The 26,684-nt window shown below is 45.4% G+C and overlaps 1 protein-coding gene across 4 annotated transcripts in view; it reads left to right on the top strand.

The window, feature by feature from the left end:
• The first annotated feature begins 7,709 nt into the window (after positions 1-7,709).
• The window catches only part of OPA1 (OPA1 mitochondrial dynamin like GTPase), an 87,995-nt gene continuing 69,020 nt past the window's right edge, over positions 7,710-26,684 (top strand). For 2 of the 4 annotated variants that reach the window (XM_075938291.1, XM_075938293.1), the window contains exons 1-6: positions 7,710-7,858; positions 13,760-14,069; positions 14,398-14,494; positions 15,307-15,414; positions 16,848-16,901; positions 17,546-17,613. In XM_075938291.1, the coding sequence (XP_075794406.1) occupies positions 7,830-7,858; positions 13,760-14,069; positions 14,398-14,494; positions 15,307-15,414; positions 16,848-16,901; positions 17,546-17,613 (666 nt within the window). In that variant the 5' untranslated portion in view covers positions 7,710-7,829. The remainder of the gene's footprint in view (positions 7,859-13,759; positions 14,070-14,397; positions 14,495-15,306; positions 15,415-16,847; positions 16,902-17,545; positions 17,614-26,684) is intronic. The other 2 variants (XM_075938292.1, XM_075938294.1) reach the window with 1 other exon arrangement.

Below are 26,684 nucleotides of genomic sequence, written 5' to 3' on the forward strand. Positions count from 1 at the left end.
CTGGGGAGACTGGGGAAAGGAGGTGGGAGAGGGGAAGAGAGAGGGTGGGAGAGGGGAGGGGGAAACCTGGGAGGAGGGAGCTGGAAGGGGGAAGCCAGGGGAAAAGGGAGAGGGGAAGCTCAGGGCTCAGGGCAGCAGGCAGACAGCAGCACATGTAGACCCCCGCCCCCCAGGTAAGTGTGGCTCCTCCCTTCCATCCGCGCATCCCCCACTCCCTCCCAGAACCTACCCCCATCCCCCCGTTTCCACTTCCAGTCCCCAAACTCCTTCCCAGAGCTTCACCCTGGCCCCCTCCTACACCCCCACTCCCCGCCCCAGGCCAGAGCCAGCACCCCTCACTCCCTCCTGCACTCACACTCCCTCCCAGAGGCTGCACCCCACCTGCAGCCCAATCCCCTGCCCCAGACCACAGCCCGCACCCCTCACCCACCCCTCACCCATCCCTCCTAGAGCCTTAGGCTGGCAGAAGGGAAGGAGTTTGAGTGGGGCAGGGGGCAGGACTCTGGGCATTGTAGGCACCCCCAACATTGCTGCCAGCTGCTGGGGGGATTGCTTGTCTCGGCCTCCAACTGTGAATTCATCGTCCTCACTAGTGCCCGCACTGCAGCAGCGTTTGGGGGGCATGTGCGCAGCACCCCACCCCCGCCAGGCTCCACGTGGCCAGGGATGGGCGAGGGCCGGGGAACAGTGGCCGGGTGTTGCAGTCTCCCACAGGCTCCTGCCGGTAAGTTACAGAGCAGGGCAGTCACTTAAATATAAGAAATAATCTGCCCCCTGCTATCCTGGATTATTGACTGTCAGAAATGGGCCAGCAAAGATGGGTGGCAGCGTGGGGGCCACAGTGCAGGATCTCCCTCTGGAGGCCGCCGATGCAGCTAGTGAGTAGCGTACACTTTGGCTGTGTCTAGACTGGCCAGTTTTTCCACAAAATCATCTGCTTTTGCAGAAAAACTTGCCAGCTGTCTACACTGGCCGTTTGAATTGCCGCAAAAGCACTGACTTCCTACTGTAAGAAATCAGTGCTTCTTGAGGAAATACTATGCTGCTCCCGTTCGGGCAAAAATCTTTTTCTGAAAGACTTTTGCCCAAAAGGGCCAGTGTAGACAGCACAGTAGCGTTTTCCGCAAAAAAGCCCCGATTGTGAAAATGGTGATCGGGGCTTTTTTGCGGAAAACCGCGTCTAGATTGGCCACGGACGCTTTTCCACAAAAAGTGCTTTTGCGGAAAAGCATCCTGCCAATCTAGACGTGCTTTTCCGAACATGCTTTTAACGGCAAACTTTTCCGTTAAAAGCATTTTTGGGAAATCGTGCCAGTGTAGAGTTAGCCTAGCAGAATAACCTTGCTGTTGTGATGCACGAATAAAAACACGGAATGTTGTTCTCGTTTTGCCTCTTGAGTCATCTTTATATCTGCTCGGGTTTCGCTCCAGAGCATAGAAATCTTTCGCCCACTGCACAAGAACGTGTGGTTCACAAAGTTTGGTTGTCCATAATGTTTGTACATTAGCCGTAGAAATCATTTCCAGCAGGGGCCACCCTGCCAAGGGGGCAATTTGCTGCAACATGCGTGAAAAAATGCTTGAACTGAGTTTGTGTCTCTAGAGACCTTTGGGTTCAAGGTGATTTCTTATTGTGGGCCAGGATTGCAAGCAACTTCTCGGGGGAGCTGGGGTGTGACCCCTGGCAAGAGCTGTGGTTTTCAAGAGACTGCTGTGACCGAGTGTGAGAGGAGGGGACTGTGGGGGCAAACACTGGCAAGTATTTTTTTGGGGAGGATCTGTAGGGGGAGATCAATGCAAATTTCCGCATTGTTACACAAGAACTCGGCCTTTTGAAGTCTTGCCCTGAGGAAAGAACCGCTGCCCGCTGGTTACGCAGGCCTGGAATCGGAAGATCAAAGGCACAAGCTGCCAAAGCAAAGAGGGACCTGTTCACGCAGGTGCTGCTCTGAGGAACCCGTAAGCACGGACAAGGCCTGTGTGGGCTCTGAGGGACTGACGTTGGAGATGCTCTCTGGCACCAGCTTGTCAGCGTGCACATAGAGTCTCGCCCTGAGCTCCAGATGCCCAAATCAATGGCTTAGTCTTTAAGCCCCACAGACTCCTCGCTGGTTTTGCTGACAGATTACCAGGGCTCCCCTCTGAAGCGGGTCGATTCTTGTCTCGTTCGGGAGGTGTTTATGCTTTCACCCTGAGAACAAATGCGCTTGCGTGAAGATGGCTGCTCGGTACCACGGATCTGGGGAGAGAACGCGCTCCACAGCGCCTAGCGTTTGGGCATTATGTCTTGCTGGGGATAGCCCCGGGCGTGGAGGGGACTGTTCCACCTAGAAATACCCCAGTGAGGAGGGAGAGTCCCATGTCTCTGCCCATGGAAGGCCGTGGCTGGGGAGCTGGAAGCCTGCCAGTGGGTGCCCTTGGGAGCCCAGGGAGTGGGGAAGCGGGTGCAGCAACGTCTGTCAGGAACAGCGCAAGGAATCGGAAGAGGACGTCATGTAAAGGCCAGTGGAGGCTCTGGCAAACTGAATCGCATTCAAACTCATTCCAGAAACATAAGAACATAAGAACGGCCGTACTGGGTCAGACCAAAGGCCCATCTAGCCCAGTAGCCTGTCTGCCCACAGGTCTGCCAGCACCAGGTGCCCCAGAGAGGGTGGACCGAAGACAATGATCAAGAGATTTGTCTCCTGCCATCCCTCTCCAGCCTCTGACAAACAGAGGCCAGGACACCATTTTATCCCCTGGCTAATAGCCTTTTATGGACTTAACCTCCATGAAATTATCTAGCTTCTCTTTAAACTCTGTTATAGTCCTAGCCTTCACAGCCTCCTCTGGCAAGGAGTTCCACAGGTTGACTATGCGCTGTGTGAAGAAGAACTTTCTTTTATTAGTTTTAAACCTGCTACCCATTAACTTTATTTGGTGTCCTCTAGTTCTGCTATTATGAGAACTAATAAATAACTTTTCTTTATCTGCCCTCTCCACACCACTCATGATTTTATAGACCTCTATCATATCTCCCCTCAGTCTCCTCTTTTCCAAACTGAAAAGTCCCAGTCGCTTTAACCTCTCCTCATATGGGACCCGTTCCAAACCCCTAATCATTTTAGTTGCCCTTTTCTGAACCCTTTCCAAGGCCAAAATATCTTTTTTGAGGTGAGGAGACCACATCTGTACACAGTATTCCAGATGTGGGCGTACCATAGTTTTATACAGGGACAGTAAGATATTCTGGGTCTTATTTTCTATCCCTTTCCTAATAATTCCTAGCATCCCATTTGCCTTTTTGACCATCACTGCACACTGTGTGGAAGTTTTCAGAGAACTATCTACGATAACTCCACGATCTCTTTCCTGATTTATCGTATCCAAATTAGCCCCCATCATACTGTACATATAGTTGGGGTTATTTTTCCTGCTGTGCATTACTTTACACTTATCCACATTACATTTCATTTGCCATTGGCTAATGAAACAATGGCTAAAACAATGGCTAAAATCTGCTTGTGGCAGGGCCATGCTACCAGGGCTTTCCCTGGGCGATCAAACTGATTTCTTTCTTGATTTCCCGAGGCTGGAGAGGGAACAATAGGTCTCTCCAACACAGAACACTCTATCCCACCCATGGTGTTGCCAGCTGCTATGTTATCACAAGCCTTCTGATGCACTGGCGTAGTGAGGGGGGGCAGTTACCCCCAAGCGCCATGCGAGGGGGGCACCAATTTAGTCCCCCTCCATTCTCCCTACCACCCCTCGGCTCACCTGCTCCTCCTCCGCCTGCCGCCGCCAACTGGAGTCTCCTTCCTGCCTCTCCATCCCCAGCCCAACCCTCCTCCATCTCTGCCAGTGGGTTAGTGCATGCGGGGGCCTGGCTCCAAACTGGAGGGGGCGGGGGAAGACACGGTACAAGCTCTCCCCCCTCCTCCCAGGGTCGGGCTCAGCCGTGCGCCAGGCTCGGGGCCCCGCCGCATGGCGACAGCGGGCACAAAGTTTGCTTTTGCCCCTGGGTGCGTAACACGCCTGCCATGATGGCTGCTGTTTCTCTTTAAGCGCCACCTGCAGAAGTCAAGCTGTGACCTGAGAAGCATCACTTTCCGTTTCTGTCTAGTCCTCATGTTTGCAGAGGAAATTTGAACAGGTGACTCTAATGACTCTAATGTGGGAGCCAACATACAGAGCCCCCACTGCATCGCCTTAGCACTCGGCCTTCCCCGACTTGCTCAGTCTCTGCTTCTGGACCGCAGGGCCAGGGAACAGAGCCGGATGCAGCGGAAGTGGCTGAACCACTGGAAGGGGGTGAACTGTATGCAGAAGGAGCTCCCCATGCAAGGCTCTAGGGGAAGGTCACGGGCTCACGTATCTTTCCACTGTCTTGGCCCAGTCCTTGGATTAAAACAAATGGAAAGGCTCCAATGAAAAGTCTGTGGCATGGAGGGTTCCTTCTCTGTGCTGAAAGCAAAGGAAAAGCCGTTTAAAAGAGATTAGACATTTGGGTTTTGTTATATTTCTGGCGATTTGATACACTTGTATTTAGAGCCCCGTGTGTAACTTAGAAGGCCTCACTGTAGCTGATGGATTTTTTCCATTGACTTCCATGGGTTTCAGTTCAGATTTATCCTGGCAAATACCCTGGCCCCGCCTCCTTCCCATCCCTTCTCCAGGGCCCCGCCCCGTCTACTCCATCCTCCCTTCCTCCCTCCCCCACCCTCATTCACTTTTATCAGGCTGGGGGCAGAGGGCTGGGGTTAGGGGGAGGAGGATGCAGGCTCTGATCCTGGGCTAAAGCATTTCGAGTGTGGGAGGGGCTCTGAGCTGAGCCTGGAGCAGGGAGCTGGAGTGCAGGAGGGGCCAGGGTTCGGAAAGCAGGCTCCAACTGGACACTGCTTACCACAGATGGCTTCTGGGTGGTGGTGCAGTGGGGCAGAGCCAGGCTCACCCCTATCCTGGCCCTGCACCACTCGAAAAGCAGACAACAAACTCTCTTCATCCTCTGCTCTGTGGAGATGAGGTACGGGGGGAAGGGCACCCAGATATCAGCACCCCTCCTCTTCTTTGCATGCTTTGCGCAGCAAGCAGGGGGTGGGAGGAGAAGACAGCTCCAAGGCAAAGGGCAGGAGCAGCACGGCAGTGCTGAGAGGGGGAGATGAAGGGCCGGCACTTGACAGGCTTCCGGCCAAACCAGTCAGGGTCACCTGTCAAAGGCTCCAAGATCTACAGGTAGATCCCGATCAACTGGTTGGCGACCACTGATGTAGATGGGATCATGAGCTTTTGTGGGCCCAGACCACTTCTTCAGATGACTGGAGTAAGGAGCCCAGGCTACAAATAAATAGCAGAGAAAGAGAGGGACCGGGGAGGGAAAGAGACGGAAAAAAGGGGGGGGGGAATGCAGAAACAAATTGTCAATTAGAGTGTCCCTGCTAAACAAGGCTACGAGAGTGGGCTCTAAGTACCTGGTGCTTAGCTTTTTACGTCACTAGGGCGGTGTTTCCCAAAGTGAAAGTGAAGTGAAAGTAAGGGTTCCACGAGAACTCGATCACCTCCCCCCAGAGGTGGTTTATAGGGTGGACGAGCTGGGAGGTCGCCCGGGCTGCTATTTTCAAGGATCTTAGGGGCAGGCCAGCGTTTTGTGTGATTTTTTTTTAAATTGGGAAACGCTGCACTAGGGTGTGGAATGTAGCGGCCCATTGAGGTTGCGGCTTTGTTCAGACCACAATTCCAGGTGTCAAACTTGTCAAGGAAACCAAGTTCTGCAGCTTTTCTCTCAAGTTGGGTTTTGAAATTGCTTTGCAACAATATGGTCACTTTTAGATCCATTAGTGAGTCCTCCGGGCAAGTTAAAATGTTCCCCAACAGGTTTCTGTGTGTTACCTTTTTGACGATCTGATTTGTGTCCATTAAACCTTTATGGCTGAGACTGTCCAGTTTGGCCAGTACAGCCGCTCCCCGAGTTACGAACAGGTTACGGACCAACGCTTGGTCCGTAACTCGAAGTGTTCGTAACTCGGATCCCATAGAGTTACGTGGTGACCGCGCTGTTCGTAAGCGCAGATCGCCGTTCGTAACTCGGATCCCATAGAGTTATGTGGTGACCGCGCTGTTCATAAGCGCATATCGCCGTTCGTAACTCGGATCCCATAGAGTTACGTGGTGACCGCGCTGTTCGTAAGCGCAGATCGCCGTTCGTAACTCGGATCCCATAGAGTTACGTGGTGACCGCGCTGTTCGTAAGCGCAGATCGCCGTTCGTAACTCGGATCCCATAGAGTTACGTGGTGACCGCGCTGTTCGTAAGCGCAGATCGCCGTTCGTAACTCGGATCCCATAGAGTTACGTGATGACCGCGCTGTTCGTAAGCGCAGATCGCCGTTCGTAACTCGGATCCCATAGAGTTACGTGGTGACCGCGCTGTTCGTAAGCGCAGATCGCCGTTCGTAACTCGGATCCCATAGTGTTACGTGGTGACCGCGCTGTTCGTAAGCGCAGATCGCCGTTCGTAACTCGGATCCCATAGAGTTACGTGGTGACCGCGCTGTTCGTAAGCGCAGATCGCCGTTCGTAACTCGGATCCCATAGAGTTATGTGGTGACCGCGCTGTTCGTAAGCGCAGATCGCCGTTCGTAACTCGGATCCCATAGAGTTACGTGGTGACCGCGCTGTTCGTAAGCGCAGATCGCCGTTCGTAACTCGGATCCCATAGTGTTACGTGGTGACCGCGCTGTTCGTAAGCGCAGATCGCCGTTCGTAACTCGGATCCCATAGAGTTACGTGGTGACCGCGCTGTTCGTAAGCGCAGATCGCCGTTCGTAACTCGGATCCCATAGAGTTATGTGGTGACCGCGCTGTTCATAAGCGCAGATCGCCGTTCGTAACTCGGATCCCATAGAGTTACGTGATGACCGCGCTGTTCGTAAGCGCAGATCGCCGTTCGTAACTCGGATCCCATAGAGTTATGTGGTGACCGTGCTGTTCATAAGCGCAGATCGCCGTTCGTAACTCGGATCCCATAGAGTTACGTGGTGACCGCGCTGTTCGTAAGCGCAGATCGCCGTTCGTAACTCGGATCCCATAGAGTTATGTGGTGACCGCGCTGTTCGTAAGCGCAGATCGCCGTTCGTAACTCGGATCCCATAGAGTTACGTGGTGACCGCGCTGTTCGTAAGCGCAGATCGCCGTTCGTAACTCGGATCCCATAGAGTTACGTGATGACCGCGCTGTTCGTAAGCGCAGATCGCCGTTCGTAACTCGGATCCGCATTTACGAGCGCTTTGGTGGTACGTGCGGATGGGGTAAGTGGAGGTGGCCGTAACGCGGGGAGTGGCTGTACACATGGCAGAGGGGCATTGGTGGAGGAGCAGTTGTGGGAGCCTCTGATGTGGCGCTGATGTGGGTGGGCCCTAGGATGGGGTCGGGTGCAGCTGTGTGGACAGAGCTGCACCTGCTGATTGCAGGGCTGGGCTCCTGGCTCAGGATGCTGGAGCTGTGCTGGTGGCTGCTGCAGGCGGGGACTGGCCCCTCCCCCAGGAGCGAGGGGTCACCCCAGGACAAGTTAGTGTCAATCCCTCGTGCACACGGGGATGCAGCGGCAGCTCCCAGCTGCGAAGCCGAGCCCCGCGCGCCTCAGCTGCGTTCCCACGCCCCCGCGCTAGGGGCGCCCCGCCCCCTCGCGCGCGCCGCGGCCGCCGCCCGGAACCTTTCTCGCCGTGGCCGCGTTCCCGGCCCGGGCCCGGCCCGGCGACGGACCCCGCCCCCCCCCGGAAGCGCTCGCGCTGCCCGAGCCAGCGAACCCAGCCGGCGCGCGGCCTGCTGCTGAGGCGGGGCGGCCCCAGGATGTGGCGGGCCCGGGCCGCGGCCGTTTGGTGAGAGCGGGGGGGCTCGGGCGGGTCACGGGGACGGGGGGGCCCGGGCGGGTCACGGGGGCTGGGGGGGGCGGGTCACGGGGGCTGGGGGGGCCCGGGCGGGTCACGGGGGCTGGGGGGCTCGGGCGGGTTACGAGGGGGAGCTGGGGGGCCCGGGCGGGTCACGGGGGCTGGGGGCGGAGGGAGCTGGGGGGCTCGGGCGGGTTACGAGGGGGAGCTGGGGGGCTCGGGCGGGTCACGGGGACGGGGGGCGGAGGGAGCTGGGGGGCCCGGGCGGGTCACGGGGGCTGGGGGCGGAGGGAGCTGGGGGGCTCGGGCGGGTTACGAGGGGGAGCTGGGGGGCTCGGGCGGGTCACGGGGGCGGGGGGCGGAGGGAGCTGGGGGGCCCGGGCGGGTCACGGGGGCTGGGGGCGGAGGGAGCTGGGGGGCTCGGGCGGGTTACGAGGGGGAGCTGGGGGGCTCGGGCGGGTCACGGGGGCGGGGGGCGGAGGGAGCTGGGGGGCCCGGGCGGGTCACGGGGGCTGGGGGCGGAGGGAGCTGGGGGGCTCGGGCGGGTTACGAGGGGGAGCTGGGGGGCTCGGGCGGGTCACGGGGGCGGGGGGGCTCGGGCGGGTCACGGGGGAAACGCCCCTTGCTCGGCCAGGGCTCACCCCGCGGGGCGGGCGGGGGGGGCCGGGGGGGGCAGACCCTGCTGGGGGCCGGGCCGGAGCCACCCAGCGGCGCTACCTCGAGGTTTCCCGCCCCCTGCGGTCCGTAGAGTGGGGATGTGGGATCCTTGGAGCAACTCGCCCCCCCTCCCATCAGGCCGGGGGCTGCCCCAGCCGGGCCGGGGCGCCCGTTACCGAGTGAGCGCAGCGCCCCGCTCAGGGTGATCCCTACCCGGGAACGCGTCCTAACGCCCCCGTGCCACCGCCGCCTCGCGTGCCCGGCCAGGCCGTTTGATTTTTTAAATCCTGTTTGTGTGTGAGCAGAGCTCTCAGCGGCGATGTGCTGGTTCCCTTTCCTGACGGGGTTGGGCGATTGATTTTTCTTTCTCAAGTCTGTGTTGCTTTGGTTTTTTCCATGTTGAATTGTATCTGCTCTGGGGTAACCTAGTTGCCTCGCTCGTTTAAGTCCCTCAGAAAGGCTTCCTAGTATTTTTGGGGGGGGCAGGGGGAGGGACTAATGTAAATGACCATGTGATCTGCAAATTTTACTCCTTCACTACACCCCCTTTCCCAGATTAATATTATTAAACGCCTCCAGAATTAACGTAGAACCTTGAAGCATCTTGTTATTTACTCTAAGGAAAGCTGGCCATTTATTCCTACACCTTGTTTCCTGTCTCTTCACTGGCTTTTCACACATTACAATACTTTGTCTCACACCTATAAATTACTTAGGCTCTTTAGCAGCCTTTTTTAAAGGATCTTCTCAAAGTCCCTTTAAAAATCTAAATACATTATTTGATTCTCTGCTTCCATTGGACTGATAGACACCATTTCATGCACAAAAATCACACAGACAGATGCAAATGTCAATCATTTTCTCCTATCTACTTCTCCTTGAATATGGCCATCTCAGCAGGATGCCTACTTTCTACCTTTGTTTTCTTTGTGCTTTGCTTGGGAGTTTTTTCTCTTTCACCTGAGCCCTTCCTGGCAGCTATTTAAAAAATAAAAAAAAAACCCACACATCCTGTACTTATTGGAAAATTCTCTTTAGCTTGTCTCTCTCTAGAGTTTTTGGTTGCTGGAAAGGGAAAGGTCTTCTCTGCTTTACCATTCGATAATCCTTCTTGAGTTCTGCTCATAAATTCCTCCACTGTCTGCTTCTCCAGCCAATCCAGTAGCTTTTCCAAGAGGTAGCATGACATTAATAGGATTCTTAACTGTTTCCTGCTGCCCAGTTGTGCCAACAACAGTGAAATTGAACAGTCTTGTTAATTTCACTCTGCTGTTTCTTGGCAAACTTGGAAGCAACAGTAGAAACATTAGTGTTGTCCAATTGTTTACTCAAGAAGGTTCATATTTGGAAGGTTATCTATCTATGAACTAAAAAATCGCTTAATACTTATACATTAGAAATGGATGGCTCATGTCCTGACACTGGACACTGGATGCTGGGTGTGTTTGTAGTTGAAAACAGTATGCTAATGATTAACATTTTACAGTTCTACTGACTTTCATCCCTGGTGCTTGTGTGTGGTACCAAAGAATACTATATAAGATCAGAAAAAATGTTTTACAGATATCCACAGAACCGTACAGGTTCAAACTCTCTAGTCTGGGACCTGACTGGTACTGAGCCATAGAAGGTCAATATTGTCTAGCAGCATTGCCAACACTGCCACTGCTTGCTGGGCTATTAGAAGACATTGAGGGGTAAATTAGAGCTAAATAACAGCGCAGAACCCCGAGAGCCAGGACTGGTGGCTGTAAACAAACTTTATGGGGCTGTGGGAAACTTGGCCACACCCATGATAAGTGCACATCCAGCTAATTAAAATCATGCCAGACCATGGATGTTGCTAGACAAAAGGGCGCTAGATTAGAGAGGTTCAGCCTGTACTAGAATACAACAGTTGCTGAAGTGGCAGCCAGGAATACACCATCAGTTGAACTGGTTGGGAACTGGAAAGCCAAAATTACTCATGAGAATTCAGAAGAAAAAACGTCTATATTTTGTAATAGATGTAACATACTATACACTATATACTATACTTTTAAAATTAATGTATTTTAAATGTCGAAATAAAAATAATCAAAATAGCGTTATTGAAACTAAATATTTCAACTTTATCACACTAAAAACCTTTGTCAATCAGCGTGTTCTCACAAAACATTTTGACTTTGAAAAGCTGCCTTTTTGATGAACTTGTTCAGTTGAGAATGTTTTGACCAGCTCTGACCAAAGTATGAGACAGCATAGAGGATAACTAAGATCCTGGCATGACTCTGGAATATGCCTTTATTTTTATGAGAAGTGGCATGAAATTCTTACGAACATTTTAAAGCAAAAGGGATTTGGTATTTTAAATATTATTCAAATGATAATATGATCGTCAACTCAGTTCTAGTTGCTGTGAAAGCTAAGGAAATGCAATTTGAATATAAGGCAAAAAATAAATGTTCAGGATAAACCAAAAAATCACCCAGTGAATTTTTTTCAGAATAATAATTTTATGATTTATCCCAGGGTTTCCCAACCTATGGGTCATGATCCAAATATGGGTTGCCATTACATTTCAAAAGGGTCGCCAAGTGTCTCCTCATGTGGCTCTGCTCGCCTTCCTCGCCCCGTTTTTTAATTGCCTTGCATCACCAAGTTTTCCTGAATTGTCAAAATGGATCCCCATCTGGAAAAAGTTGGGAACCACTGCTCTACATTAAAAGGTCATTATTAAGATCACAAAGTCAAGCACTCAAACATTAGGAAATGTCATTGTATGCAACCTTAATTCAGTCCCTTGTGAATATGTTTTATGATAGATATAATTACTCCATGACACAGATTTTTATGTGCTTTAGCTTTTCAGGAGAATAGTTTACTTTATTTTTAATTAAACATGGGCAAAAATCACTTATTTTACCGTAATCTCATTCATGAAAACAGCTGAACGATTTCGGCCTAAACTTTTCCAAGAATAATTTAGCCTCGGGCCAACACCAGTATGGAAATTTCAGTATGAACAAACTAAATTTCACAATGTCATAAGCAACTGAAAACAGGATGTTATCATGGAAAGTGCCAAGCAACTGTAAATACAGGTTGGACCTCCTTGGTCCGGCACCCTCAGGGAAGTTTCAGTCCAGAGGAGGTTTGGGAAAGGGTGACAGCCTCCCCACTGGGCTCCTCTCCCCAGCCTCCTAGCTTCGCAAGTTGTGGCAGCCCCACAAGAGCTCCTGGTGGCTGCACCGGGTACAGGCTCCACTGCTCTGTGAGCGCCAACCCCCACCACCACCACTGTCTTCCTTTCCTCCCAGCTGTAGCTCCGCTGCCCCGCTATCCCCACTGGCCAGCCCTACTCCGAGCCACCAACAACTTTTGCCGCTGGGGCTTCCTAGTACCGCAACATCCGTGGTCCTGCCAGACCATGGATGTTGCCAGACGAGAGAGTCCCGGACCACAGAGGTTCAACATGTATTTACATTGCCACCTGCACTGCCTATAATCAGTGGAATCCATCTGTAGGATGGAACAAAGCCCTGTACCCATTCTCTGTTATTTTTATTGAGTGTTCTATAAGACATTCAACGCTAAACTATAAAAGTTTGTTGAAACTATTTTGCTATCTCAGGGAAGAGTGGATAGCTTTTCAAGGAGTGATTCCTTTTGTTCTTGCCCAATCTGACCATATCAGCATCAGTAAAAAAAAATTATTTAAAATAATCCAAAAACCGAATGATACTAACATTCTGGAAATAACACCTTTTTTATACACAGCTGCCTGCAGGATTGTGAACTCCGTTTAGTGTTCTCCCTGGGCATGGCTGGAGAACTGCAGAAATGCCTTTCTGCCAAGCAATGGATCACTGGCCTAACTATTGACAACACCAAAGAAATCAGTATTAAGATGCCTTAAATCAGAAAGCACCAAGAATCAAACTGACATTTTTTACATTTACTTACAAATACTTTGCATGCCCTGTATTTCATTTGACAGTAGTCCTCCCACTCCAGCCATCCGTCCAGGCTGTTATAACAATATGCATGAGTCTCCCACTGCCAGAGGAAATCCCATCTTCCCTATTCACCTACCTAGCTCTCTGACTAGAGGCGGTGAATTGGTTACATTTGCCAGAAGAAAAGAGAGGTCTGATGGCCTGCTCCTTTCATGGGAGTGTTCCTCCTGCAGCCGTAACATTCCACTACAACTCATAAGATGACTTTCCTTAGGAAGAAGGCAAAGGTGCAAAAGGACCTTTGAGCCTGAAAGTGAGCTTTTATGGCTGCAATGAGATTAAAAGGTTGGAATGAAATGTACATGAAAGGCGGTGTTTCCTTCCCCACAGACTCAATCCTTCACACGCTCCTGCACACAGCTCTCAAAGAGGATCACTATATGTGAAAAGAAGTGAGGCTCTGGGGCTCTGTTGCAATTACCAACTGTCCATTTTCCTAAAAACAGTATGGTTTTGAAAAAATAATTGAAGGATGTTTGTTCTATTTTGATAAATTAAGAAGTTGTGTCACTGAGGAAGCGACGAGGAGCCCAATCAATAGGAGTCCCATAATCCCTTCCAACCATCACTACCTTGAAATGAAAACACAACAGGATTAAAACTCATCAATTAAGGCTTTAACAGAAACTGTGGCTTTGGAGTTGTTGATGTGAAAGTGCCTCTAGCACAGGGGCTCCCAATCTTTTCCAGATGAGGCCCCATTTTGGCAATTCAGGAAGACTTGATGACCCAGGACAATTCAAAAATGGTGAGAGGAGGGAGGGCAGAGCCACCTAGGGAGACACTTAGCGACCTTTTTGAAATGTAATGGCGACCCACATTTGGGTCCCAATGCATAGGTTGGGAAACCCAGATGAGCTTTCGAATGCAGTTCTGTGTAAAGGTAGATTGGTAAACTCTCTATCGTGTGTCTTTTGTAAAAAGTTTTTTCTTCTTTCTCTAAGAGGCGAATCAAACATGGCAGCCATGTTCCTGTATGGACTTTCCACTCCTATGGTACATGCACAAAACCAAGTGTGTGCACATTTTATTTGCAGAACTCTATATTTATGCATATACATTTATATACTATATACTGTATATTTATATGCTATATATAATGTAAAAACACACCCTCTCTCTCTCTCTGTCACACACATTTTGTGTGCTGAAGATAGGATACAGGGCTAGCTGGACTAAAGGTGTTTTGAGTAGAGCTGTCAAAGCAATCTTAATTTGTTGTTTTTTTTTCTTTCAGTGTTGTCTGCCAAAGCTTAGCAAATAGCAGCTATGGAGTAAAAAGAAAATTACCACTGCAAAAAGTGCACCTTGTTTCCCGAAGTATTCATCATCCCCATTATCCAAGTTCAAAGTTTCCATTAAGAATATCAGTTCATCGTTTCTCCTCTCTTAATCATCCTCCCTTTTGGAAAACCAAACTTTTATCTGTAAAATATGGCTACCCACCCCATAGGAATTTCTGGCTAGCTAGACTGGCTTCAAGACTTCTAAAACTTCGCTATCTTGTATTAGGATCAGCTGTTGGTGGCGGCTATACAGCAAAAAAGGTATTTATTTGACGAAGCCGTTTTCTATGTTTCATATTGCTTGATAGACATTTCAGAATAGTAGTTATAGATGCAATCACTGAAATGTAGAGTTCTGTCAGTTGATGACAGATGAGTCTGAGATTAGAGAGGGTCAAGTTATTTCAAATACTATAGTAGATTTTATTGGACAGAAATCAGTTGAGGTTTTGGTGACTGTTTTGTAGATGCTCTTTAACTGTGTCACAAAGCCAGTTTGTAATGGTAGGCCAGCACAATGCAGATTAATAGGTAAATTCTTTCAAGCGGAAGATTTATATGCTTCATTCTTTTTCTGTGTTTGTATTAGACATATGATCAATGGAAGGAGATGCTGCCTGATCTCAGTGACTATAAGTGGATTGTTCCTGACTTCATCTGGGAGCTTGATGAGCACATTGACTTTGGTATCACAAAAACTAAAATGTGTTTTAATTGCTAAATACTAGTGCATGCAACACTGGGATTTAAGAGTACGGGTTCTTAGAAGTTGATGGCTTCTAGATAGATGTTCTTATAACGTGATAATAAGATATGCACTAAGAGGTGAGTCTTAGAAAGACTTGTGCTTCACATATGCATTCTAAGAGGAAAATACATGAATATGTGGAGGTGATTAATCATCTATTCTTGCTATAGAATTATTGCTTAAGAAGAGATTTTAAAAAATCTAAATATTCCATATCTATAATTTAATCATATATGCTCTCAACCTGAAATTCCATTGGGGATGGTGAGAGAGGGTTGGTTTTGGTTTTGGTTAGAAAACAATTAAAAGTAGCAGAAGGTGCTACAGTTGGCTCTGGAAACTCCAGCAGGTTTTTTGGTATTGTATTCCAAAAATGTCTGTTTTTGTGAGTATTTATCTTTCTGGTTGTTGTGTGAAAGACTCATACAAATCATAGGGCCACCTGACTGAATATGCAAAAGGAACCATGAAACATCCTGTCTATAAGTGCTGCTGAATACACCAAATAAACTGAAACATACGAAAATATTATCTTTGAAATGTTTGTTTGTAGTAATTATATTATACAGATGCTCTTTCTCACTGTCTCATATATACAGAAATATAAACAAACTTTAAGAGAAACATTTTGGTTCCTGATAAAGAAAAATGGATTGAGCATGTGAATGTGTTTTAATTTTTAGATGTTTATTAGATTTTTACAGTGTAAAATATTGTCGCTTATAAAAAATGTTTATACTTTTTCCCTAGAAAAACTTAGTAAGGCTCTTCCTGATGCAGAAGACCTTGCCAAACTTCTGCCTGACTTTGACAAGATTGGAGAGAGCTTCAGTTCACTGAAGGGCTTTTTCTCACCTGGTGAGAACAATTTTTCAACTTTGTTTAACTTATGAGAATGTTTATTCTTATCATATGAGATCACAAATATGTCTTTAAACAACAAAAGAAAAAGGTTTATGGAAATTGTGCACCAATAAATTGTGGTAACAAATATTTGGTGAGACCTGAGAGATGTGAAACTGAACAGGGAACTGTAGAATTCCAATCAAACTAAAAACAGATACATTTAGAATGTAAATGTTTCAATGAGGTGCTTGAGCTAAGTTGCCAATGATGGCACAAGGAGAAGTCTAGTTAGCACTCTTCAACACTTTGCTCATGATAGGAGGAAAGAATGCTTTTATTAAAGAAATATGCTTCAGGCACTGGGTGGTAGATTAAAAAAAAAAATTACCACCCTACCAAAATATCTCCATTTGCCTTAGGTGTAGCAGTAAGTAGACTGCAGAAGATTTGTGACTGACTTAGTAATCTCTCAGGGGCTGTCCTGGCTGTTTTCTACTTGAGTAAAAGTGTAAGGACTACAAGACAGGCTGACTGAAAGCAAGGGCGATGAATGACTTCTAAAACTCAAATACTACATGGAAAATGGATGACCATTTTATGATTTTGCACACCCTATTAATTGTCCATCCTCTAGTGATTTTCATCTCTAATCTTTTTTTTTTCATTTTAACATGTTCTAAAAATCTGTTCTGGCATTGAAAATTAATAGATTTTAAATCCAAAAAGATTCATAGTAGTCATCAGGGGAGGTTCCTTCTAGCCGGTAGGGCCTGAGACTCTAGATGGACTTACTGCGTAGACATTTAGCCAGCCATTCCTGCAGTGGTGAGAATTCTCCTTCCCTTTTACACAGGTGTAACATTATCAGCCCCCTAAACTTGTGGCTGAAATGAAGATGATCTTTTAGAAACACATCTAATCTTGCCTAATACCAGCATTTTGTAAATGTAGATGGAGCTAGAAAGACGTAGATGTACGTATAAACGTCTTAGTCACACTTTTTTTCATTTGTGTGAAAATGTTGTAACTGTTGGTGTTCTATTTGCATGTTGTACTTGCATTGTCTGAAACAAAATTGTTTCATGCAAGGAATGTGTATTTAATATTATTAGAAAGCATAATATGTCTAAAAACAAATGTGCAGAGAGCAGAATCTAAATGGGATTCGAGTGTGAGGGTGATGAGAAGGTCAATATCAGAACCCAGAGATAAGTAGATGAGACCTCCTATGCGTTTAAGGTATTCTTAATTGGAATGTAATCTGGACTTTGGTGTGAATTACTTGTTATCCTTTTTGCTGCGTTTTTTAGCTTACCAAGATTGGCATATTTGCTCTTATGACTGCTTGGTCCCTCAACTCTAAGACTGAAATCCCTCACATCTTTGCTTTGCCATTTGTTTGTATTTATAATTTTTATTTCCCCTTTTTTGCTGGTTTTTCACAGGTTACAATTTGGTTAGTGAAGTCATAGGAGCTTCTGATCTGCTTCTCTTGTTAGGTGTGTAAAAAGCCCTTTTTACTGCCCTTAACATGCCTCTTTAAAATAAATTAAATACTTGTACACTAAAAAGGAAGTGAATAACAACAAAAATGCAGTTAATTGCAGCAATTCAATCTTGAATTGGAAACGTTTCATAACTATTTAAATTCAGTTCCTACAGTGGCAACAAACAGTTAATGGCTCACTGTCAGACCACTAAACAGATGCCTATAGCTAGACTTTTTTCAGAAGTGTGCTCAGAAACAACATTCTTTACAATATGTGGGAATATTTTGTGTTTCTTAACACAAATGATAAAATAACATATGTCCCGTCATCAGATGTCTAGCACACGCAGTCATTTCATCAGCAACATGTCTTCAGAACTTAAATGGTCTAATTGAAGTTTCCTATTACCTTTTATAATAGCCCATTCCGTTTGAGGTGGATACTAGACTGGTACACATAATAAATCAGTTTTAAGCTGTTTCTATGCTTATTAATAATAATCTGTAGAATTATTATAATTTCAAAAAGTTATTTGTATAGTAAATTCCTGGGTACTGAGTTGCACTAAAAAGTGGACCTCCTGTTAGACTTAGTTTTGGGTTTCGAACGGGGTATTAAGACATTTCAGTTAATTTTCTGTAATTATGTCTTAGGTTCCCAGGGAGAAACAGCATTCAGAGCTACAGACCAGGGATATGAAAATGACAAGCAGTACAAAAAGGTATGTTTACAGAAAATATTTAGTCATTCAATAATAAAGCTTTTTAAAAATTAAAATCTGTGTTTTTCTGTAACAGTTACATTTTTAAAAGGGCACTTCAATAATAAATCTAACTGCAGTTTAAAGAAGCTTGAGAGAATTGAAATGATTTAGTAATACTGTAATTTATAGCAGCTAGATTAACAGTTAACATGTCTTGTGCTGAAGGAGAGAGTAATGTAAAGTCATTAAATCTTCTTTCACAATGATATTCTCTAAAGACTTGAGTTGTAATGGACATGTTACTGAAGTCATTCTTTATTTATTTTGAATTTGTATGCAGCCTGACCATGCTAGCACTTACTGCTTGTGACTGTGACGGTGTTGTCGTCTCAGGCTGTTATATAAAATTCAGAGTGCTGCATCATACCCCAGCTTTAGTTGTATGTCCTAAAGCATTTCATCTGATAAACCTTTCCATTGAACTATTATGTACCAAGTTTTGGATTTAATTTTTTTTCTGCTTAAAACGTAGTGTTGCAATTGTTTTTATGGGCCTGCTTATTTTCTAGAAAAGGTTGGGGTGGGTTTGTTTGGTTGGTTGGTTTTGGTCCTGGAAGATGACTTTGCTTTGTGAAATGTCACATCAGCTGGTTAAAAAAGTTTATTAGCCTGCATCATTAATTTTTGCCTTGCCAGTGAGGAGAGAGAAGTAAAGTTTAGAATTGCATACTTGTAGATCATAGATTTTATTTTTATTATGGCATTTCATGATTAACAGCACTGTCTGATAAATTTCATTTTATAGTACAGATTGAATCTCTCTAGTCCAGGCACACTCTGGTCTGTTAACATCTGTGGTCCGGTATGTTTTTAGTTATCTGGATGTCCACTTATTATGGGTACGGCCAAATTTCCTGCCGTCCCGTGAAGTTTGTTTACAGCCACCAATTGTGGCGCTCCATATTCTGTGCTGTTTAGCTCTAATTTATCATTAAATGCCTTTTAAGAGCCCAGGAAACAGTGGAAGTGTTGGTAATATCATTGAGCATAAGCATAACTTTTGTAATATATCTGCTTATCTCCTTGTGCCAATACAGTAAAATTGTGTAACGCTAACACTTCATTATGAAGCAAGCTGATATGCCTTGGCTAGGCATAGGTATATAGGGTGTATCAGCATAATCATACATTATTAAGCATAATTCTGTTTATTCGCCTCAGCGAACTAGAGATCAAAAGAGACCCACTTGCTACAATATTGACCTCCCATGGTTCAGCAAATTCTCTGGTTCAGCTTCTGTCAAGTCCCGAGGGTGCCCGACTATAGAGGTTCAACCTGTAGTTTTCATTTTTGCCATTGTACATTTTGAAAAATTCTGCACAAATCAGAATGAAATCTAATACATTCACACAGGAGTCACACACAAGATATTACTATTACATTTGCATACTTACTATACATGCTTACGGTGAAAACAGTACAAGAAAGCACCTTTTATTGGTCAATCTCTTGTCTTAGGAGCACTGCAAAGTCTCTGCATTTTGAAATGTTCTGTTTTCCCTCTTATTACATAAGAGAGGCCATACTGTGTCAGACCAGCGGTCCATCTAGCCCAGTGTCCTGTCTGCCGACAGTGGCTAATACCAGATGCCGCAGAGGGAGGGAACACAACAGGTAATCCTCACGTGATCCCTCTCCTGTCACCCTTTTTCTAGACAAACAGAGGCTAGGGACACCATTCCTACCCATCTTGGCTAGTAGCCATTGATGGACCCAACCTCCATGAATCTATCTAGCTTTTTTTTGAGCCCTGTTAAAGTCCTGGCCTTCACAATATCCTCTGGCAAGGAGTTCCACAAGCTGACTGTGCACTGCTTGAAGAAAAACGTCCTTTTGTTGGTTTGTTTTAAACCTGCTACCTGTTAATTTCATTTGGTGACCCCTAGGTCTTCGGTTATGGGAACAAATACATAACTTTTCCTTACTCGCTTTTTCTATACCAGTCATGATTTTATTAGACCTCTATCATATCCCTCCTTAGTCTCCTCTTTTCTAAACTGCAAAGTCCAAGTCTTTTTAATCTCTCTTCATATAGGACCCATTCCAAAGCCCTAATGGTTTTTGTTGCCCTTCTCTAAACCATTTCCAATGCCAATATATCTTTTTTTGAGATGAGGTGACCACGTCTGTACGCAGTATTCAAGATGTGAGTGTACCATGGTTTTGTATAGAGGCAATAAGATATATTCTGTCTTTATTTTCTATCCCTTTTAACATTATTCCTAGCATTGTATTTGCTTTTTTGACTGCTGCTGCACATTGAGTGGATATTTTCAGAGAACTATCCACAGTGACTCCAAGATCTCTCTTGCGTCGGCATAGCTAAATTAGTCCCCATCATATTGTATGTATAGCTGGGATTATTTTTTCCCATGTGCATTACTTTACATTTATCAGCATTAAATTTTATTTGCCATTTTGTTGCCCAATCACTTAGTTTTGTGAGATCTTTTTTTAAGCTCTTCACAGTCTGCTTTGGTCTTAACTATCTGTAGCATTTTAGTATCATCTGCAAATTTTGCCACCTCATAGTTTACCCCTTTGTCCAGATCACTTATAAATAGGTTGTATAGGAATGGCCCCAGTACGGACCCCTTGGGAAACACCACTAATTACCTCTCTCTATTCTCACCATTTATTCCTGCCTTTTGTTTCCTGTCTTTTAACCAGTTATCAATCTGTGAAAGGACCTTCCTTCTTATCCCATGACAACTTACTTTACTTTGGTGAGGGACCTTGTCAAAGGCTTTCTGGAAATCTAAGTATACTATAGCTACTGGATCCCCCTTGCCAACATACTTGTTTAACCCCCTCAAAGAACTCTAGCTGATTAGTAAGACAGGATTTCTCTTTACAGAAACCATGTTGACTTTCCCCAAACAAATTAAATTCATCCATGTGTCTGACAATTTTATTCTTTATTATAGTTTCAACTAATTTGCCCGGTACTGACATTAGACTTACCAGTATGTACTTGCCAGGATCACCGTTAGAGCCCTTCTTAAATATTGGCAGCACATTAGCTATCTTCCAGTCAGTAGGCATAGAAGCCCATTTAAAGGATCAGTTACAAACCACAGTTAAGTTCCACAGTTTCCCATTTGGGTTCTTTCAGAACTCTTCAGTGAATGCCACCTGGTCCCGGTGACTTGTTACGGTTCAGTTTATCAATTTGTTCCAAAACCTCCTGTAATGACCCCTTAGTGTGGGACAATTCCTCAGATTTGTCACCTAAAAAGAATGACTCCGGTTTGGAAATCTCCCTGACATCCTGAACCGTGAAGACTGAAGGAAAAAAATAATTTAGTTTCTCTGCAATGACTTTATCGTCTTTGAGTGTTCCTTATCTCGATCATCCAGGGGCCGATCTTTTTTTGAATAGATTTGTCTGCCTTGAAAGATTGCTTATGAAAGGCGTTTTCAGTTCAAAAGTTGAAGTGTTTTCCGCTTGGACTGTGAAGCGAAGTTCTTAACTGTTGTCGTACAACTCATTTATGAGGCTAAGCCAAATTACTTGCTTTTGTCTATATTTTGTTGAGTACCACACATGTAATGAATGCTCACTAAGCTTGATTTCCAAATGCAAAGATCAAGTCATAAAACAGAGGCAATAAGTAGTTTTATAATAAATCAATTTTAAGAAGGTGTTTCATTCTTTCATAACTTTTAGTGGAAGCCCCACTTATCTTTGAATGACTAACTGCCCCCTAGTCAGACAAAATGCTATGGCCACTCATCTGAATTCCTAGTGAAAATTCATCCAAGGATCTTCTCTTCATATGAAGATTTTCTTCACCTATGTTTGTAACTGGCTACGCTGAATTCTGTATTACTGGGAATATGAAAACAGAGAAAGAGGAGTCTACAAATCTTTGATTGGAGATTGGCTTGTCTGTGGCATTCACTGTGGGAGTATTTGGATGGTAAGCAATATTACGGTCACAAGAAAGCATTTCTAGACTTGAATTTGCTGCTTATGGGCCTGCTACAATTGCCACAGAAGTCAATGGCTATCCTTTTATTTAGTGAAATGAAGGTTTTATGGAAGCCTTAGAATTAGAAATCAGGTGTCCAGTAATGGCTGTTACTGTACCACAGACCCTCTTTAGTGAGTTAGCAATAATTTGTTTATCTCATAATTGCCTCTGCCTGCTCTTTCCTTTCTTTATACCCTGTGGGCAGTGGAATAATTCTTATTCCATTTTCTTGTTCACCTTGTCCTATGCATCTTCGACCTCGTTTTGCATTCCGAGGACTAAATTGACTGGGACAAAGAGGAAACCCTCTCCTTTTTTTTTTTCATGCCTTTGTAACCAAAGAGCTTTGTTATACACACAGCTCATGGCTGTATTGTGGAAAACAGGCCTCTGATTAAATCTGTGGGCCTCTTAAAGTTAATTCTGCCTTAACTATATTAATTCTATCCAGCAGCTCTGCTAATGGAATAACTTTCTTACTGTCAGGGAATGACTCCTCAAAACGAAGAGTTAAAGGTATCCTGGCTGTTCAGGACTTGATGTTGGTCTTAAGACTGTGATTGAAGCTTGACTTTCACTGATGGATTGGATAATGAGGCTAGCATAGCAACTTGGGTCATTGACAACCAAAATGTTTTGTTTTCTGCACAGTGGGTTAGATGACTTTTCTTCATACTGTACATTCCATTTCTGATCAGCATTGGGTTGTTCATTTCAAGCCAATATTAGGCTATGTTAAAGAGTAAGAAGTAGTATGCATACCTTAATACAGAAGTCCCTGACGTTGGTTACTTCCTTGGTTCTGCATTAACGTATTCTTGTTCTCATGACTCCATCTTTCCAGAGAGCACAGCTCTGAAGTTACTGTTGCTGATTTCTCTAAATTTGTTTTCAAAGGCTTACCATTTCAAATTATATAGGTCTGATATGTTGTCAGTCTTACGGTGATTTTGATTTTATTGTTGTATTAATTATTTTAAGAAGTACAGTGACTTCTGATTTACACTATGAAGTAGTTTGCTCTGGCAACTTTTGGTCAATCTTTTTCTGGTCAGAGATCTCAACTTAATGTATGGATTAGGGATGTGAGCCTGTAACGTTAATGTGCACGGTTACACGCAGCCTTCTCACCCAATGCTGCTACCTCTGTATCAGAAGCAGCTGTGCAGGGGGTGGGGGAAGGCAAGAGACAGTGCACACAGGGAACTGGATTTCAAACCAACTTGTGTGCGCACCGGCTCCTGGGGAGCAGCCTCCCTCCCCACTCCCTCTGCTGCTGCCTCTGCAAAGGCAGCAAGAGGGAACAGGTGACTCCGTGAGAGCCGTCTGCTGCCCCCTCCCCATGTAAATGTGTAACTGCTGAAAATGTCAGTGGTTACACAATGAAATTGCATAAATAAGCACATTTTAACATCCCTGATATAAGTCTTCTCTCATTAGGCTCTGTGGGTACAGTTTTCAAAAGCTCTTAGATGATATAAAGAAGCCAGAATCCCATTATCTATCATAGGCCCTGATCCTGCAAAAGATTGGTGTGTGTGCTTCACCATCACGAATAGCCCCATTGAGGAACTTGAAGAGGTATGAACACCTTGGGAATAGAGCTTATTTGTAATTCTGAAATGTTTGTAACTCAGAACAAAATGTTACACTGGTTCTCTCAAAAGTTTACAATTGAACAGTGAGATGACACAGCTTTGAAATGTTATAATGCAGAAGAAAAAGGCTGCTTTTAACTATCCTAATTCAAATGAAACAAGTCCAGAAACACTTTTCTTGCCTTTTTAACTTTCCCTGTATTTTTGTAACAGTATGCACTACAGGTTGGACCTCCCTGGCCTGGCACTCTCAGGACCTGACCAGTCCCAGATGAGGGATTTTGCTAGACCAGAAAAGGTCGTATCTGGCTCTCTCCTACCACACTCCCTCCCCTGGTGGCTGGACCAGTTACAGGCTCTGTTGCCCTGCTGGTCTCTGCCTCCCACTTGCCTGCCATGCTGGGCAGCCTAGCTCGCAGTGCACTACGCTCCTGCCTCACTGGCCAGCCTCACTGTGGCGTGCCAGGCTCCAGCCCCGCCAGGCAGCCCTGTGGCAGGGGTGGTGTGCTGGGCAGCCTAGATGAGCAGCCCTGCTGGGGCATGCCTGGCTGCCCTGCTGCAGGGATCTAGGCTCCTGGCCCTACTGGCAGCAGCCCACAACCCTGCCAGTCCGCAGGGCTCCTAGGCACCAGCCCTCCATCTGGACTCTCTCTGCTCTGGCAGGACCATGGATGGTCCAGGACAAGAGTCCCAGTTTACAGAGGTTCAACCTGTACTGTCCTTTATTTGGATTTTTACTCTGCTGCTACTTGATTGCATACTTCCAGTTCCAAAAGAGGTGTGTGGTTGACTAGTCAGTTAAGTCAGGTGTACTGTACAGGGTTAAGTCAGCCTAAGTTATGTAATTCCAGCTATGTAAATAAAGTAGCTGGGGTCAACATAGCTTAGGTCAACTTACTGCAGTGTGTACACTCTGCTGGGTTGATGGGAGAAACTCTCCGGTTGACTTACCTATGCTTCTCGTACTGGAATCAATTGGAGAGCGATCTGCGGTCAATTTAGTGAGTCTCCACTAGACTCGCTAAATCAACCTCCTGTGGATCAGTTGCTGCAATGTTGATCTCCCTGTAGTGGAGACATTCCCTTAGTACCCCTAGTGTTCATAACTCTGAGTTTCTGCTGTACTCAGGGGAGTAAAGTTAAGCACATGTGTTAGGACTGCATCCTGCATAAACTTAAGTGTCTATAGGCCAAGGCTCCTATGCCATTAAAGTTCTTTTGAAAATTTGACCCTATATAACTAAAACCTGATAGAGTAAGTTGAGAAATACATCTGTTAATGTAAACTAATTACTTTTGTGTTATGAAAAGCAATCATTTGTAAAAGTTGTAACCTATACAGTAGTTTGTCATCATTTCATGTGATTGTGCATTCCTTCTGTGCGATTTGTACTTCATCAGCAAATGGATAAAACTATTGATCTTTATAACAGAAGTGGCATTTTAATAATTAATTCAGTGTCTTCTCATGCAAAATCCCATGAATAGCTTTATATAATCATTCATGGTGGTTTCACTGAGTAAAATTCTGTTATTTTTAATAGAATTTTACTTTTTAGTGGTGGTTAACTTTGTTAGGAGAAAACAATGGCAAGGTCAGTGGAAGGAGAGATGGTTCTTTGAGCATGTGTCTGTCAGTGTAGATGCCCCTCTAGGTGTGCATGCAACGTTAGTCTTGGATATCAGTGCCTGTCTGAGCCATGCAGGTGCTCTGGGACTTCACCATATTCCTGTGTGAGGACATAAAGGGTGGAAAGACGCAGATCCTCTCTCCATTCTCTCCTACTGCCCGTGGCCTTGAGCTGAAACCTAGCACTGTCCAGCCCACTTCTGTTCGTGCTTTCTGTAGCTTATTTACAAACACCTTCATTGAAAACCCATTCTTCTAGTCACATTCCACCCAACCATTGACCTTTGTTAAACTGTGCTTGGATCTAGCCAAAAGTTCGGATGCCAAGGTTGGGAGTGCAGTACTGCCATCGCTGCTTGACGGATGTTGCTGAAACTCCTAATTTTCCCCCATCTGGTGGTGGTTGCCAGTCAAATACAGTGAGGCCTACCCTGAGGTGCATTCAAAAGAGAACAGTTACTTATCCTGTAATAACGGTTTCTTTGAAATGTTTTCGTGTGCGTGGCTCTCACAGCTGCCTTCCCGCCTGGCCCACTTCTGGAGTTTTCAGCAGAGATAGGGTGTGGATTGTAGGCCACTGGGGGGGGGGGGGGTTGCAGCTCCTCCACCTTTTATACCCTCACAAGGGAGCACAAGGAGACTCAGGGTGTGTGCGCGTGTGTGGTTCCTAAGGACACCGCTGTTCCAAAGACCCCAAACTTGTGCTCAAGAAGAGCATGCACACCGACAGGGGGACTCTCACAGGCCACACCCTCTCGAAGAGCCTCTGTTCCTGTAGGGTAAGTAACCATTGTTTGCTTTTGTTGTCTATGCCAACATGGTTCTTGTGTGTGCCATTATGGCATTCAGAGAATTTTCTTTCAAATTCAATGCTGTCATTAAAGAAAAGAAAAAGCCAGAGGAAATGTATGTAATACTGCTATGGCTCTGACGATAAACCAAGGAAAAGCAGTTAAAGTACCCTTGTTCCTCACACTGCCACCATTTGTGCTCCGACACTGTATTAAAGACAATTACATACCCTCAGAAGCTTTTTTCTTAGTTCCCCAGGGAACATTAAGCCCAGAGAACATATTACTGCAAGTAATCATAAAGTCAACAAAAACTACGTTTGATAATGTGGAACAGTGTTACACGATATGCTGTGCCTGTTTAAATACTAAAGGCTTCAACAGCAGCTTACATTCCATAGGTCCATCCTTTTGTTTGTCCTGACCCTTACCGTAATTTTTAAAGGGACACTGTCAAGTCATTTTGAGAAATTCCTTTCTCATTAGCTATGACAGTGTTACTTAGCCGAATTCTAGAAACTGGCGTCATTTTTATTTGTTAGCTTTTTTGCTCATGGACAGTGAAACTTGATGGATTGGTTTAATTTCTGGTTCTCATGCATTAGCACGATGCTTTTGATTTTTTTCCAGCAGTGCAGAGATTTTAAAAACAAACACACACAAAACAAAACAACATCTTCCCTTTATGTTTATTGCAATATAAATATGAGAATCTTTCTCTTCCTACAAAGATTGATAAATCTTTAAAAAAAAAAATCTTATTTGCACTGTATCCTGTTCGACAGTGTCTGTTCAATTTTTGTATCCATCCATATAGTGTATGCCTTTACTTATGTGTACATGCCTATGTACGTGGGTTTTTGGTGCTGTGAAAATATATATATAGTGTGTGTGTTTGATACATGAGCTCTGAAGAACTAAATTGTTTTTCTTTAAAAACAAGCCTCAAATGTCAGAAGTTTGATTTTTAACACTATATATTTTGAAATGGATAATCCTATTAAATGTTTTCATTAAATGAACATGTAGAGC

The sequence above is a fragment of the Pelodiscus sinensis genome, chromosome 10 (genome assembly GCF_049634645.1).
Source record: "Pelodiscus sinensis isolate JC-2024 chromosome 10, ASM4963464v1, whole genome shotgun sequence".
Taxonomy (NCBI): Eukaryota; Metazoa; Chordata; order Testudines; family Trionychidae; genus Pelodiscus; species Pelodiscus sinensis.